The following is a 15,739-nucleotide window of genomic DNA, read 5'->3' as shown; positions in this document are numbered from 1 at the left end:
TTTAAAATACCATTTAAGTTACAATTTCACACACAGTATACAATTTGACTGTTAACATAAAATGATTTAGTGTATGTTTTCTTCATTTCATCAAATAAGATCTTGATATGATATAAGGCTTTAGGACACCCTGCACATACCAAGTAATATTGATTGAGATATACTTAAAATTCCAAAGTCCAGAATATTATGCAATTGCATGATGCTGTTATTGGACAAAACAATTGGGCATGTAATGTCGGTTAAGTGTACATAATGGGGAATACTGCTATTTCCATTTTTGGGTTTTTTAGATCTGGATCCGGAATCCGGATTTTTCCAGAAAATAGATTTTTTTTTTTACATTTCCGGGAAGTGGATGATGATATTTCATCACAAAAAGAGCACAAAATTTTTTTAATCATTATCAAGCGTTCAGCTTGCTCGCTTCGTTTGCACCATTTCAGGGTTTTTTTAAACACCTACTTACATCTCTGTACTTCATCTATTTGTTTTTACTGTGTAGTTGTTCTCCATTGTTGGCGGTGTGCTGAGAGTGGATCTGTATGATTTGGCTCATGAACCACCTGCGAAGGTTAATCAGTGGATGGTCGATAAGCGTATAGCTGAATTTGCTGAGGAACCTTATGTGTCTAAGGTAGGGGTGTGTGTGTAGGCATTAGCATATTCATGAAGAAGTGTGGGCATGGATATCTGAGAAAAAAATCTTTGTGGGGAATAAATCATGGACCCCACAAGCGAAAAGTATCTCATCACGAGTGGAAGAAAAATTGACAAAGTATCCACTTTATGGTGATAAGGCGTTCATAAAGTCCTCAAAAAAGGGCAATATTTAAGGTGGTACTACACCCCTTGATAAATTTGTGACTATTTTTGCATTTTTCTCAAAAACTACGATAATAAAACACTGGTAACAAAAGTTATGTATATTATAGGGGCAAAGAATCCAGTACTACACTGGAATTTCAGTGACTCAAGACAAGTAGTTATTGATTTATTGATCAAATATTGGTTTTCCCTTATTATTTTTTTTACTGTAACTCCACAACTATTGTCTGTGCTGAAATAAAATTTCCAGTGCAGTAGTTGTGGTCCTTGCCCCTATGATATACATATCTTACTTGTGACCAATGTGCTATAATTTTTGAGGAAAATGCAAAAATAGGCACAAAATTGGCCAGGGATGTAGTACCACCTTAAGGGAGTTTAGGTCCACTTTTTACCGTACCATACCCCAAAAAATATATCCTGTGTATGGGCCTGGAATGAGGTTCCAATAATTGATCCATGTGTTTGTGAGTTTTTGTGTGTGTGGGTGCATCTGTATATACTGGGATGCATAAGTAAAAGAGTCCAAGAGCAGAAATATTTGGTGTCAAACCACATTTGTATAAATTTATTTGCGTAGCAAAATTAAACACGAATTTTCGGTCATAGACCTTTGTCAAGGGTCTATGACAAAGGGTCCACTTGACAAAGGTCTATGACCGAAAATTGTGTTTAATTTTGCTACGCTAAATAAATTTATACAAATGTGGTTTGACACCAAATATTTCTGCTCTTGGACTCTTTTACTTATCATTATTCAAACCTACGCAGCCACTACTTTTTTACTATACTGGGATGCATGTGTGCAGGCAGGTCGCAAGCAGGTTTGAACTTTTTGCATTTTTTTTTTGCATTTTGTTTTGCGCCTTTGCTCACTCCGCTTTCCAGGATCGTAATTTTGTCACCCCTGTGTGTATGTGTAAAGAGGTGTGTCTAATTTGTGTGCCATTCTGTTTTCAGGTCAATCATCAGCAAAGACAGGTGGCATCAGCCAATCAGTATGTAGATCCAGGATTCCAGGAACTGTCCGACTTACCCACCTCACCTGACAGTATACAAGGAAACAAGAAGAGGAGAAGGGGCAAGGTAAGGGGTGTGCAGTATAGCATTGGGCTGTTCCCGTTGAAAACCATACCCCTCCTTGAAGATTTTGGAATTCCAACCCAATTCAACAGTTTTAGCCATTCCATATCCATAAATCGGCTGTTCCATTTGATATACATACACCCCCATGAAGACTTGACTTTAATCTTTCACACAGGGGGTGTGAATTTCAAATGGGGTATTTTGTACACCTTCGGCTATAAGCCCACCCCCAATTTGTCAAAACATTCTGGGAACAAGGGTGCACTCGCAGGTATAAGCCCAGTTATAAGTTCTTGAATCAAATCAATACTTTTTTCTCACATTTAAGAACAAATATAAAAGAATATCAGTTATTACTTATAATTGAAAAACATTGACATAGATAATCAGAAATACTGATACATCGGGTACTCATGATATACAAATGGGGATGATCGTTCTTTTTTTAAAATTCAAAAAATTCAAGTACCAACCCCTGTCCCCGGTTATAAACTCACCCCCATTTTTGAAGTGAAGTCTGCCATTTAGAGGGGTGGGCTCATACCCGAGTGGTTATGGTACTTAAGATATTCAAGAAACGTCAGGTGCTTCCAACCAGAAGTTCTTCACCTGTTCATGATTATTCATTTTTTATTATTTCCTAGATATTCCTGCATGGGCCATTTAACCCATATGAGATGAGCTTCTTCAGTATGACCAGAATTGGCAGAATCAAGTAAGTAAACAAACCTTCTTCACCATTTATCATCAATTTCTTTTTTATAAATTGATCAAAATGCCTTTTTGATTCCAAGAAGAATTAAAATCAAATTCAGTATGACAAGAATTGGCAGAATAAAGTAAGTAAACAAACCATCTTGACTGTTTCTCATCAAAATTTTTTTTAATTGATCAAAATGCCTACTGTATTTCGTCAAATAGTCGCCCCTCTCAAATAAACACCCCCACCACTTTTTTCAACCAAGATATTTCAAAAATGCCGATATTGTGTAGTAAGCTTACCAAGTTGCCCACATGGTCGATAATAGCGTCACTTTTGGCGAAAATCTAGATTGGAAACCCGGAAGTGAACCAGAAGTCAGTGTTTCTAGTTCATAGTTCGTCATTTTAGCGTGAGTTTTAAGTTTACCTAATGATTTTAACAGGAATTATCGTTCTAAAATTGACCTTGAATAAACCCCCCTTGGGAAAATGTAACGTCCCTGGGGGCGTTTATTTGACGAAATACGGTATTTGATTCCTAGAAGAATTGAAATCACACTTGCAGTTGAAAACTCACAGTTGTAAACACTGTCAAATCCAAATGATGCATGAAGATCATCAGTTTTTGGTTAAAAGAAGTAATGAAAGTGATTCAGCCTATAGACCTTTTCAAATTGAAGTTTGTTATGGATGACCCTGTTTACAATTCTGGGTCATCGACGCAAACGCAATTGTTACGTCTGAACACAAATCTGTGTGTGAAAGACACGGTCAAGCGTTGGGTATGACTTGTGCAAGAGATGGATATTTATGTTGCGAAGACCACACAAAGACCAAATCAAATGTGCCGCAGATGACAAACATCTGCATTTTTCTTTCTTTTACTGTCACATTGTGAAGTGCCAAATATTGGAAGTGTTAGTTCAATACCTTTAGAAAATATTTCTCTGTGATGACTCATGTTGATTTTGGCTAAATACGTTGTATTTTCACTCAAAAGGGTATGTGATTCCGCTTGATTCATTGTGCACCAATGACCCTCTAGGTTACTGAATAAATACTGTGGTTTTCCAATCTTGATTTGAAAAGGTCTATTAGGTGTTCATGTTGTGAATTTTGTCAGCACTCAAGCAACATCACACATCTAGTTAACTGTATTCACCAATTAGCACAGAGATGTAAGACTTCTGGAAATGGGGCCAAAAAAAAAAAATCCGGAAATGTAAAAAAAAAAAAAAAAAAATTTCCGGAATTGGATGATGATAATTTGTCATAAAAGAGCAAAAAAAATTTTGTGAGGGGGATGAACCCCCGCCAGGGGCTCTCCCCCATGGACCCCCTTTGCACACCTTGCCTTCGGCTCCGCTGCTCATCGATGGCTCGCATGATTTTCAGCTCTATTAGCACCTAGCAGGTGGATCTAATAAACACATCCAAAAATAAAAGCCCTCACTTAGTTAGATGGTCATGGCACAAATAAATTAAACATAATAAAATACAGATAGTAGAATTATATTTAGGTTTACTGTAACCGCGAGAACAGAGGAAGATTTGGGTCGATCCTTCAAGTAATTATTTCGTGTAAGCTAATCCTAACCCTAATCCTAACCCTAATCCTAACCCTAAACTAACCCTAACCCTAATTTCGTGTATAATTACTTGAAGGAGTAACTAACCAAGATTTGAGAGTTGAAATTGATTCTATGTTTATGTTTTAGGCTGTAATCACCATTTTTTGCTCTTTCTGTGTTAACAGGACAACTCGTGTTGAGCGTGATAGCGTCAACTCAGTGGCACTACACAGTGAACCAGAAGACCGTCATCAGAGGCTGATGATTGCCTCTCACGTGGGTGTCAACAATGCTGGCAATACATTGCTAGCAAGAGATACTACCATCATGCCTAACATACCTGATTTGCCTGCTTTAACAGCTATGATATTCACTCCTGCTATGGAATTGAGGTATGTGGTTGTTGCGTTCCATGTGGTACACAAATCAAAGGGCTACTGTTGATAGTCATAGGCTTAGGAACGGGGGGCTTGAGGGGACTCAGCCCCTCAATAATTTTGGTGTGGAATACCTTCAGCCCCCCAATAATCCAAAAAATTGTGATAAAATAGTGGGAAAAGGGGTCTTTGTGACCTATATTTTGCAAAATTTTCTGACTGCGCCCCCCCCCCCCCAGTCTGGCCCCACAAATTTTTTTCAAGTTTCAGCCCCCCAAATGTTGAAAATCTTCCTAAGCCTATGATAGTGGATAAGCCCAAACGGTTAACATCCTTCATGGTTGTATGCTTCATGCATATAATTTCTGTACTTGCATTGTGAATAGCGGAAGCTCAGCAGGATCGAGGATAATGCATTATAATCTGTTTTACTTCTTCCCAGAACTGATACTGATAAGCAGCGCTTGACCGGTGCCCTCTGTGGACTGGGTCTGAATCCTGATGATCAAACACCAATGTTACCAGATCATGACATGGAACTGACCTTTGACACAAAGATTACAGCTGATGACATAGCAAAGGTAAAAATAAATTCTCTTGTCAAAAAGTCCCAAAAGATGCACTATAGTCTGTCCAGTATAAGATGGCACATGACCCAGTTCTTTTTTCACTTAAATGTCAATAATTTTGTTCCAGAGAAGGATATGTTCAAGTTGTGGCAACAATCACTAAAGCTACCACACATTTTCCAAAAGTTTTGTACACATTTGATCTTTGTACCCGGGGGACCCGTGTACTTTTCCAAAGCTCATGTCCCATCTTATACTGGACAGACTTTAGTTAGGAAGAGAGGCTTTTTAGAAGACACTGGGCACATTACACCTTGCCATTGAAATACATGTACTGATTCCTTCAAAGAACAAGTTACATGTATTCCAAAATCTACGCAATTTATGGAGTGATTTCAGTTGTTTGGTGATGGGGCAATATTAATATATCTCTTTTGAACATATTGAGGGTTGAGAGCCAGAAGGCCTTAACTCACAAAGGATTCTTTTGTGAGTAGGCTTTCTGGTTCTCAACTCTCGATATTATAGATCACCAATGTAGGTTTTTTTTTTTAAATTGTACTGAAGCTCTTTTTTAAAACTTTTCATTTCAAAATCTGGTACTTGACACATTTGAAATATGCGATAGCTAACACATCACAGATCAAAATGCAAGCGATTTGTTTTTGCATCCATGGGCAACAAGCACACCAGATCTTTTACATAATATCCTAAAATGATGTCATTTACACATTTTGGTGTAAGTTTGCTCATATTTGGCATATATTTTATGATTTTCTAAGGATCTACAACAAATTTACACTTGTGGACATTGAAGCTTTTTGTTCAGTGCTTGCTTTAGTTCAAATAACATGGCAAATGCCATAAAAAAAGGAGTTGCCATTAAAGATGGCATAAAAAAAATGATGTGCTTGAGGATATCCATTATAAATTTTCTGAAGACTGTATTCATCATGTTACTTTGACAGATCAATGGTGTTCGTCAGGCTATCAACATAGCTATCGGATCTGATGAAAGCTGGGGACCATTGGGTATTAATAACATACAGAAGGAGGTTCGCCACAAGATGCTAGAGTAAGTGTCGCTTTGAGACTGTTTAGGCATTAACAGCCAAAATCGGGAAGATAATGTTAACAAAAACAATCAGATCAAGTGACTAGGTGAAAGGGTTGTCGTAGGTAGCGTGTAGGTTTTTTTTACAGGACAGGCCAGTGTAAGTGACCATTGGCCGTTACCCTGATCGGTACAGACTGTACAAGGTCCTTATCATGGGGCATCTGCCACACATTTTCCAGATGAGCCAAGGAGATTTGATTTTATAGGGGGTCCTGTAGATATTTTGAACTCTGGACCTCTGACACCAACGGCAAAGACCTTAACCAGTGTGCCACACTACTCCTTGGTCATCTTCCATGCCTTTTCCAAATGAGTCCAGGGGATTTGATTTGATTTAAGGGGGGGGCATTCTGCTGAGATTTTGAACTCGGGACCTCTCACACCAACGACAAAGACCTTAACCAGTGTGTCTACAGTGAGCACTACTCCCTTGTTCTTTGAAGCTCTTTGTACTATTAGTGATCCATACAAAAGCATAAACATATTTGAAAAAGGAACATATTTAGCTTAAAAGTGAAGGAGTCAATAATTTTGTCATTAGTAATTATTTGCAAATGAAAAATGGACAAAAAGAAAAATAGTAAAGCTGAAATGAAACGAAGCTCGGATCCATTCAATGGTCAGTTATTGTCTGTACGTACAAAAATGCCAACATTGACTGCAATATAAATTGTGATCCTATCACCATACCTGTATCATACCTGGAAAATTTTGGAAGTGATTGTGAAGCCACTACCAGTGATTGTCCCTAGATAAGTCACTTTTTCCGATGGCATCGACATGACTTTATTTTACAGGGATGCCAGTTGCCTCCTGAAGTTGGGAAGGAAAATAATATTCCATAAAATACTAAAGGCGAAGCGGAGCGAGCGTAGCGAGTGGAGCTCTCGCCCCTCACGGCGTGGGGTCCAGGGGCCCGCTTAAGGGCCCCTGGTGGGGTCCAGGGGCAAAGCCCCTGGTGGGGGTCGAGGGGGCGAAGCCCCCCGAAGCCAGACAGTTTCTGCACATTTTACACCAAAGGGGAGGCTATTTTTAGGGGGAAGTTACATGTCAACAGATTAAAAATTAAAGCAAATGATTTACAAATATACAGCTAAAATTACAACTTACTTATGGTTTCCTGGTAGCTTTCCTATCCACTTCCATTGTGAAGATTGATCGCAAGATAAAAAGCAAATCCGATCGTAATTCGGCCCGTAATTCAATACCACACACGCAAGTTTAAAGTTTAAAGTTTATTAATATTTTATTGTCAAAACAAAACGCATGCGTTCATACGATCAAGGCTTCCGAATTTGCAGCCACAACAAGTCACATTTTTCGTGTTTCCGTCTCATCCCTAGAGGTGTACAGCTACAAACACTGCGTATTGTACCATGCATACGGGCACGTGCTCTTGAGCATGAGAGTGATTAGTTGACAAATACTTGACAAAAGAGGGCAGTATATTTTATTTTATTTCTTTCAGAGCCGGGCGGACACGACGGTATTTTCTTTTTCCTTCCAACCGGATATTTTTTTTTGCGGCCGGAAATTTTGTAAAAAAATACGCGCGGTCCGGATTTCCGGAAATATCCGGAAGACTGGCATCCCTGACTTTAAGGGTACATAATGTATTGTTGGTCGAAGCAGCCAAAACAAAAATTGATTTTCATTATCAAAATCAATATATTATTGAAAAATAACACTTTGATGTTTTGCAAAAGTTCATTCTACAAATCATATACTTGCTTGATTTAAGTTCATTCTACAAATCATATACTTGCTTGATTTATTGTTGTTAATGAGTTATGTACGTTTTACAAAAGTGTTGTTGTTTCAGCCCTCTTTACAACATAACTCAAGAACCACAGGTCCAACAAAAGTATATATGTGATACTTGAATTCTTCTACACACTAACTCGCTGTGAAATGATCAATGCAAATTTTGCCAAAGCTCACTATTATTCGCATGACGATGTGAACTACCAAATCGCAACAGTTTAAAAATAGTTGCTAACATTAACTAAATGCAGATGCTTGAATGCTAACTGTCAATTGATTGATCAGAGTTCATGATTGACTTGATTGATAGAATGGCTAGATACGCTCACCACAGATGGTGTCGCGAAATTTGCTGGTATTTTATGTCAATAACTTGTTTGCCTTTTGTCTTCAGCTTAATGCTTAAACAGCGAGAGAATATAGAACCTAAGGATTACCACAGACCGTTCATCTGGGACATGGTATGTTGATATGTTATTGCAATACTTATATCTTAAAATTAAGAAGCTACTTGCATTGTCTGCAGGTATTATTAATAGATGTGTCATCTTAACCATAACTCAATGAATCATGTATAAAATATGTATTATATCGCAAATTTCAAAAAAATCTGAATTATTTGATATCAGAAGAACATTCCTCATATTCAGAAGGCAATTCAATATGTCTGATGTGCTCATGTCCTACAGAAAATACTGTGCAAACGTTGCTATCCGATCTGTGTCACAAATAAAGATGAACATTTCAACCACAATGCAAGTGATTGCAAAATGCAAAAACAATATCTGCTGTCAACCATTGGGCTATTGCAGTTGGAATCCATACAGCCCCTATGGAAGACATGACCTTAATCTCCCACATAGGGAGTGTAGATTTCAAATGGGGTCACTCATTCAGTGTCGTCTGCTCCAAAATGGGCTATTCCAGTTGAAATCCATACACCCTCTATGGAAGACATAACCTTAATCTCCCACATAGGGAGTGTGAATTTCAAATGGGGTTTCCTGAATGGTGGACTAGCTATTCCGGTTGGAATCCATACAGCCCCTATGGAAGACATGACCTTAATCTCCCACATAGGGAGTGTGAATTTCAAATGGGGTTTCCTGAATGGTGGACTAGCTGTTCCGGTTGGAATCCATACAGCCCCTATGGAAGACATGACCTTAATCTCCCACATAGGGGGTGTGAATTTCAAATTGGGTTACGTGAATGAGTCTACACCCCCTGTGTGTGAGTTTACTGGACACACCCATTGATTGGTTTGTCAATGTTTTCTTTGAATGGTAACAGGTGGATCCTGAGGACATTCTGCATCATGACTTGAGGGACAAAGCTAAGGAATTCCCCATGCTGTATGAGTATCACAACTGTGTGGCTGTAAGAGAGAGTTGTAACAGAGCCATAGACAGCATCAAGGAACAACAAGCTCTAATTGAAAACCTCTATGCCAAAGCTACCAGGTATGTATGCAGTCACGCAATGGATAAGCCCCTCAACAGGTGGTGGTTCAACAGGTTTCTCTACACCTGTTCACTTGATGATACAGACACCATAATATTAATAGTGGAATTGGAACTTTGTTGCATTAAGGGGTACTACACCCCTCGATAAATTTGTGTCTATTTTTGCATTTTCTCAAAACTAATAACACACTGGTAACAAAAGTTATGTATTATAGGGGCAAGGAATCCAATTACTACACTGGAATTTCAGTGACCCAAGACAAGCGGTTCGTTATTTATGATAAGAAATAAGGTACCGCTAGGATGTACCTCATTTCCTATCATATATACTGAACCGCTTGTCTTGAGTTACTGAAATTTCAGTGTAGTAATTGGATCCCTTGCCCCAATAATATACATAACTTTTGTTACCAGTGTGTTATTATTTTTGAGAAAAATGCAAAAATAGTCACAAATTTACCACAGGGTGTAGTACCCCATAAGGTGTAGCTGTAGTGGAATTTTATGTCACATTACTGGTATTTTTGCTTTAAAACGTTTTCGTATGATGTATTTTTGTGAAGTTTGAAATCTTAATGTATTACAATTACAATAGTTAGACTGTGAACCATTGGCAGCTATTAACACATGGCAGCTATAGCACTTGCCCACTCCTGGCACTGTGAGCAGTCGATATTCTCTGGTGTGTCAATATGAGCCATGAGCCTCTTCTTTTAGATGGCATCAATATACTTTATTATTACTGATTATTATTATGTTTGCACAAATTAGAAACCATCAATTATAGGTTTAGGGGTGTGAAGTCTGTTTTTGGTACATGTCCTTTTCAAAGATTAATCTTGAAGTTATGGATACAAACATATCAGAGATGCCAACCCTATTTTAGAGTGTGGCTCCCTATTTTTGTAAACATTTTTGTCCATTTTGACACCCAAATTTGGCAACCTCCCTATTTCTGGCAAATTATGTGCCATTGAAGTTGCATGTAATTTTGAAAACCTTCTTATTTTTTGTTTGAATCCTCCTGATTTTCTGGATGTTAATGTTGGCATCTCTGACATGTGTAGATTGTGAATTATAATTGTGAGTGACAATGCAAGGCATGTTGTCAATTTGTCAAAGCTCAAAATTACAAACATTTCCACTTCTTGCAGCAATTTTTCACAAAATCTGTTGATTTCGCCCCATGTACCTCCCCTCCCCCCGAAAAAATTTCTGGCGCCACCATGGCATCTTACCATTCTGAACATTTGTTGATTTTCCCCCGCTCCTGAAATTCACTTTGCCCCAATCCCCCCTCCCAAATCCCGCCATGGCATCTTACCAATCTGTACATTTGACGTAATGTTGCTTTTGTCCACAGGTCCACAGTGCCATTTGAGAGATCAGCAGTGTGCCCTCTATGCAATGTGGTATGTTACATTCCATTGGACTTGTTAAATCACTTGAATGAAGAAGGACACAGGGCCAGAGAACAAGACCTTGCCATAGCTAGGGACAACTATGTAGCAAAGCATAATAGGCCTTACAAGTACTACTAGAAGAACCTGGAGATGAGAGAACTGGGGTCATATGCCAAAGGTCAAGTGTCTTGGCTCAACTGAAGTAGACAGTAACAGGTAAAGCAGAATGAAGATGTGCAACTTTGAGAGGTATGCTGCAGTTAGATAGTATTATTTATTGGTTTTGGTGGAGTCTTGGTCCGAGTAATACCATGCTTTGAAATATGACGCAAGGCAAGTGAAACGGAGGAGGCGATTACGACACTGGATGCTTGGCGTTTCCCATATCATGCCGATGCTGAACCGATGAAAAGTTGTTGTACCTCGAAGTGTTATATGAGTTATTCTAATTCTTGAAAAAGCACACAAATGATTGGAATATTCAGTATAAAGCTTAAACCTTTGTTTGTGTAATGAGTTGGTCCACCTAGCGGGATACTGTGTTAGGTAAATGAGTGGGTAAGTTTCATTATCATTGAGGTATAGGACTTTTTATTTTTTCGGAGAAAAGCGGGTAGGGCAACTACTTGATTATATTTCTACATGTTCATACTACATACTCTGAAAATTTTAGAAAATTCGCACGGGTCAGTTTTTTTAAAATCACATTTTTGTTCTTAAAATGAGGGTTATAGCGCCCTCAACGGGCACTCTCTCCATAGGGCTACATGTAAAGACCAGTTATAGACAAATGGCCCTAAAATAAAATTTTCCCTCAAATTTTGCATATGATGTAGATTTAACATCTAGAATGTAATGCAAGTGGTGTCGTTGCTGCTCTTCTAAATTCATTTATAAAATGTCCACCCCAGACCAAGGTGACACGTACCGCAATGCACATCCTGACCTAGTTTGAAATATTTATGGTTAATGGTGCCTGTATATCACTTTCAAGTATGATATAATGTGTAACCTGGTGCTTGGATGCTAATCATCCATGGTGTATTTTTTCTGTTGAGATCTGTGGAAACCTGGCTGGAAAGGGACATGTAAGCACTGAGCTGTGCAAAAACAAGATGAAACACGCCTAGGGACTTGAAGACACATTTCAAAACTTGATGTCACAGATGTGACCTTGAAATCGTCCAGGTCTGAATGAATTCAACAACTCTTCACTTATACATCAACTATTGTATACTTTTGTAATCTGTGTGTGAGTATGATAGATATTATTGTAGTATATAGGTTAGCTTTGAAATGTATGACTTGATCAAGCAAAACAAGGACCAAATTTAAAGCTATCACAACTTTATTCCTTATATGTAAGAAAAATAATTATCAAGTACGAATCACATGGTTTTATTTAAAACAAACTCTTGTTGACCATAAAAATGAATAAAAACATCCGTCTCTCAACACGCCATATTCGAAATTCCCGGGCGCAGAAATGGTCTAGGGCAATGACATCCTGGTAATACTCTGAAGGCTGACGACAATTGAGCACAAATAACCATTTGAATATCGCGTGTTGAGAGACAGCTGTTTTTATTTGGGTCAACATGAGTTTGTTTTCAATAAAACCATGTGATTCGTGCTTGATAATTATTTGCTGAGTCATGTATCTTCATTGGTGTAGATGTGGATCCTAGCAACTCACAGAGACTCACAAAATATTAACTTAGATGTCAGCCACTTGGAAGATAATAAGTTGCGTTTTTTATCTGACCGTGAAATAATACCAGTTGGTTGAAAGTATTATTTGGAAGTTGAAGTCCGACTTTCCAGTTTTGTTTAGTGATTGACACGCAACATATTTTCAGAACATTATATATATTAAAGATAAGGAATATTTTCAACATTCAATATTTTTCAACTAATGGTACATTAATGAGCCAAGTAAAGGCTTACTGCTTTTCAAACTACCGTAAAAACTTGATAGTTAGCATATGTGCTTACTATCGAGCACTTTTCAAACATGCAAACATGAAGAGCCCCATGCACAAAAGTATAAAGGGTTTTGAGCAAATCATCGATACGCATAGTTATATACGAACAAGTAAACTTGCAAATGTGTGTCTGAACCCCAGTAGCTCAGTTGGTAAAGCACCTCACTTCGGTACAATTTCATGTTTTCAAAAGCGCTCGATAGTAAGCAGTCACATATGCTTATTTTCGAGTTGAAACTTATGAAGTTACGCTGATTTGGAATCATACATCTCTTCTATAATCAGATAATGTGAGATAATGGAGAATGCAGATGTGTTTAATAGCTATCCATGTAAATGTTCATAAAAACAAAAAAATCCATGGTCCTTTTATTCCTTATTATTTTGTAAGAAAAAAAAGAAAGAAAAGTTACCACTTGGAGTTAGCATTGCTAAATTACTTGTTTTTAAGTTTTTCTTCACATAAGCGCAGAAGATTTGTACTGCATTGATAAATGGGATGGATTTAAAAAGAATTTATTTGGAAGTTTTGCCAAATTGTTGGGATTTTGTTTGAGTATGGACTGTATATCCGGATCAGTAGGGTACTTACAATGAAGTATTGGTCTATTCATTTGAATTCCACATTGGGCTATTACAATTAAAATCCACACTGTGACACCCTGTGGAAGATTTGTAAAATATCTTCCACAGGGGGAGTATGTTTTTCAAATGTAATTGCTCAGAGTTAATACACCTGGAGTGAGTATTTCAAATGGAAGTTACCCAATTGTCTATTATATATTTGAAACTCAGACTCCCTCTGTGCAAGACTATAGCTAAATCTTCCACGGGGGTAGTGTGGGTATTAAATGGAATAGCCCATTCTACATGTGGTAGATTTAGCCCATCTTCTACAGAGGGAGTATGAGTTTCAAATAGAATATACAACTGGGTAATTTCAATTTGAAAAAGCCTTTTTTTTAAATCTTCCACAGGGGTATGGTAGATTTCAAATAGAATTGTCCATTATGTTTATATTTGTCAAATACACAAGTTGAGGTAATACCGTATTGTCTGTAATAAATGCTCCCCCTCTAATAAACGCTCCACCCCCACCCCTAATTTTTTGATGAAAAATGGACAAAAATGCAAAAATTTCCATGCCAAATCGTGTGAGTCAGCTTAAAACATGTTGGTGACTGACGCTAAATTGCATGTACAAAACCTATTATGACTCAAACTTCTATCCAGTTCATTGCTTGATTATGGTAGAATTTCACTAAGTTCATCAGTTTCTTGCATGATGATGCACTTATGGATGTAATTTCATTGTATTTACCGTCAAAAATATCAGGTTCCCCGCAATTCTGTGGGCAGTAGTATTAGTATAGTTTTAAATCCCTCCTTTCTACAGGAGCACCATGGGGAATTTAAGCCCAATTTTTGAAGCTTTTCTCACTGAAAATCAACTTCTCATAAACGCCCCCCTTATGGAATAATGCAACACATCAGGACTTTTATTACAGACAATACGATATGCGAGTTAATATTATTTGTTGGTAAAGGTAGAAAAAACTAACCAAGTTACAAAGCTGGTCAACTAATTTGTGATGATTTTCTTTTAGTTTTTTCTGTGTTTAACTAGAATCATGATGTAGATGTAGATGTAAGAAAAGTGACGTGTACAAATTAACTTTATATGTACAGTTTTAAAAAGTGCTATATTTTGATAACTCTTCAAGTCATTTTTTTACAGTTATGTTTTGAATGTTCATGTGGAAAGGGTTTCTCTGTTCTTTTCACCAAATATTTGCAGATTAAATGCATTGAGAGAAAAAGCTCAATAGTATTTTGCTTGTCATTGTGCGCTGTATATGTTACAACAGCTGGTAATTCGGCTGGACTATTGTTTTGCAGTGGTTTCTTTCTTATTTTCCAGTGGCATAGCCTAGGGGAGTTTGGGGATGGCAAATAGAAATTGCCTTCACCCAGACATTTTTCAGGGATAAAATGGGTGTGGCAAACAGTAAAGTGTCATTAAAATGATACAAAAAATTGACAAAAGTAGCGAAAATGTGGCTTTGTCCCCCTTCCCCACAGTGGGGCAAAAAATTGACAAGTGGGGACAATAATATGGCTTTGTCCCACCCCACCACTAAAAGGCTAGCTGTGTCCCTGTTTCTTTCCTCTTCTAGCAACCTTAATGGGCTCCTGCTGTGTATGGTCAAGGTTGTTATACAACAAGATAAGCAATGTGTCTGCATGCATGCATGTGCAAGAAAACTTTGCTGGTTTCATTTTCTTCTCCCAAACATTTAAAATGTCTATAATTGTTTTAAAAACCATTAGACTTTTTAACTTTCTTGGTGTTCCTTGGTTATTGATTGGCAAAGCATTCTTCAATCTCGATGATTGATGTATAGGGGTGCTCATCTTGCTAGATGGAGACGATGGGGTCAAAAACTAGGTTGAAAATGTTATTTTATCGTGCCGCCAGTTCATGTCATGATTGTACTTTGATAGAGGACGGGAGTAAAAAACTTTGATTAAAAAAAGTGTTATAAACACAATGAAAAGCAAGTGGGTTACCGGAAATATTCAATTATTCTCATGATCATACACGATACAAAATATACGTGGGGGGAGTCTCCCTGGTTGGAGGTATACGGGGATGTTCCACGATTTTAGGGTACCGTTTCAGCGATTTTGGTATATGGGTGGGTTTTGCATTGGACCAATATTTAAATGATAAATCCTTGGCGCTGCTTAACCCTTTAAAAGGTTTTTTTTTTATTATACTTTGCTCTATCTGCTTCATTATTTGACTGATTGTGGCTAAACTTGGGCAAAAGCTTTACTACCTCAGACCAGAGAAGATGTAATGAAGCA

The 15,739-nt window shown here is 37.7% G+C and overlaps 1 protein-coding gene across 1 annotated transcript in view; it reads left to right on the top strand.

The window, feature by feature from the left end:
• LOC140153596 (ATP-dependent RNA helicase TDRD9-like) overlaps window positions 1-14,694 on the top strand; it is a 62,665-nt gene extending 47,971 nt beyond the window's left edge. The window contains exons 29-37 of the mRNA XM_072176379.1: window positions 506-637; window positions 1,789-1,914; window positions 2,559-2,629; window positions 4,373-4,579; window positions 5,007-5,145; window positions 6,102-6,208; window positions 8,409-8,475; window positions 9,308-9,477; window positions 10,844-14,694. Coding sequence (XP_072032480.1) covers window positions 506-637; window positions 1,789-1,914; window positions 2,559-2,629; window positions 4,373-4,579; window positions 5,007-5,145; window positions 6,102-6,208; window positions 8,409-8,475; window positions 9,308-9,477; window positions 10,844-11,021 — 1,197 coding nt within the window. The 3' untranslated portion in view covers window positions 11,022-14,694. The remainder of the gene's footprint in view (window positions 1-505; window positions 638-1,788; window positions 1,915-2,558; window positions 2,630-4,372; window positions 4,580-5,006; window positions 5,146-6,101; window positions 6,209-8,408; window positions 8,476-9,307; window positions 9,478-10,843) is intronic.
• The last annotated feature ends 1,045 nt before the right edge of the window (window positions 14,695-15,739 follow it).

The sequence above is a fragment of the Amphiura filiformis genome, chromosome 5 (assembly GCF_039555335.1).
Source record: "Amphiura filiformis chromosome 5, Afil_fr2py, whole genome shotgun sequence".
Taxonomy (NCBI): Eukaryota; Metazoa; Echinodermata; class Ophiuroidea; order Amphilepidida; family Amphiuridae; genus Amphiura; species Amphiura filiformis.
Note: the sequence above shows the minus strand (reverse complement) of the source record. Positions and strands in the feature narration are given on the sequence as shown.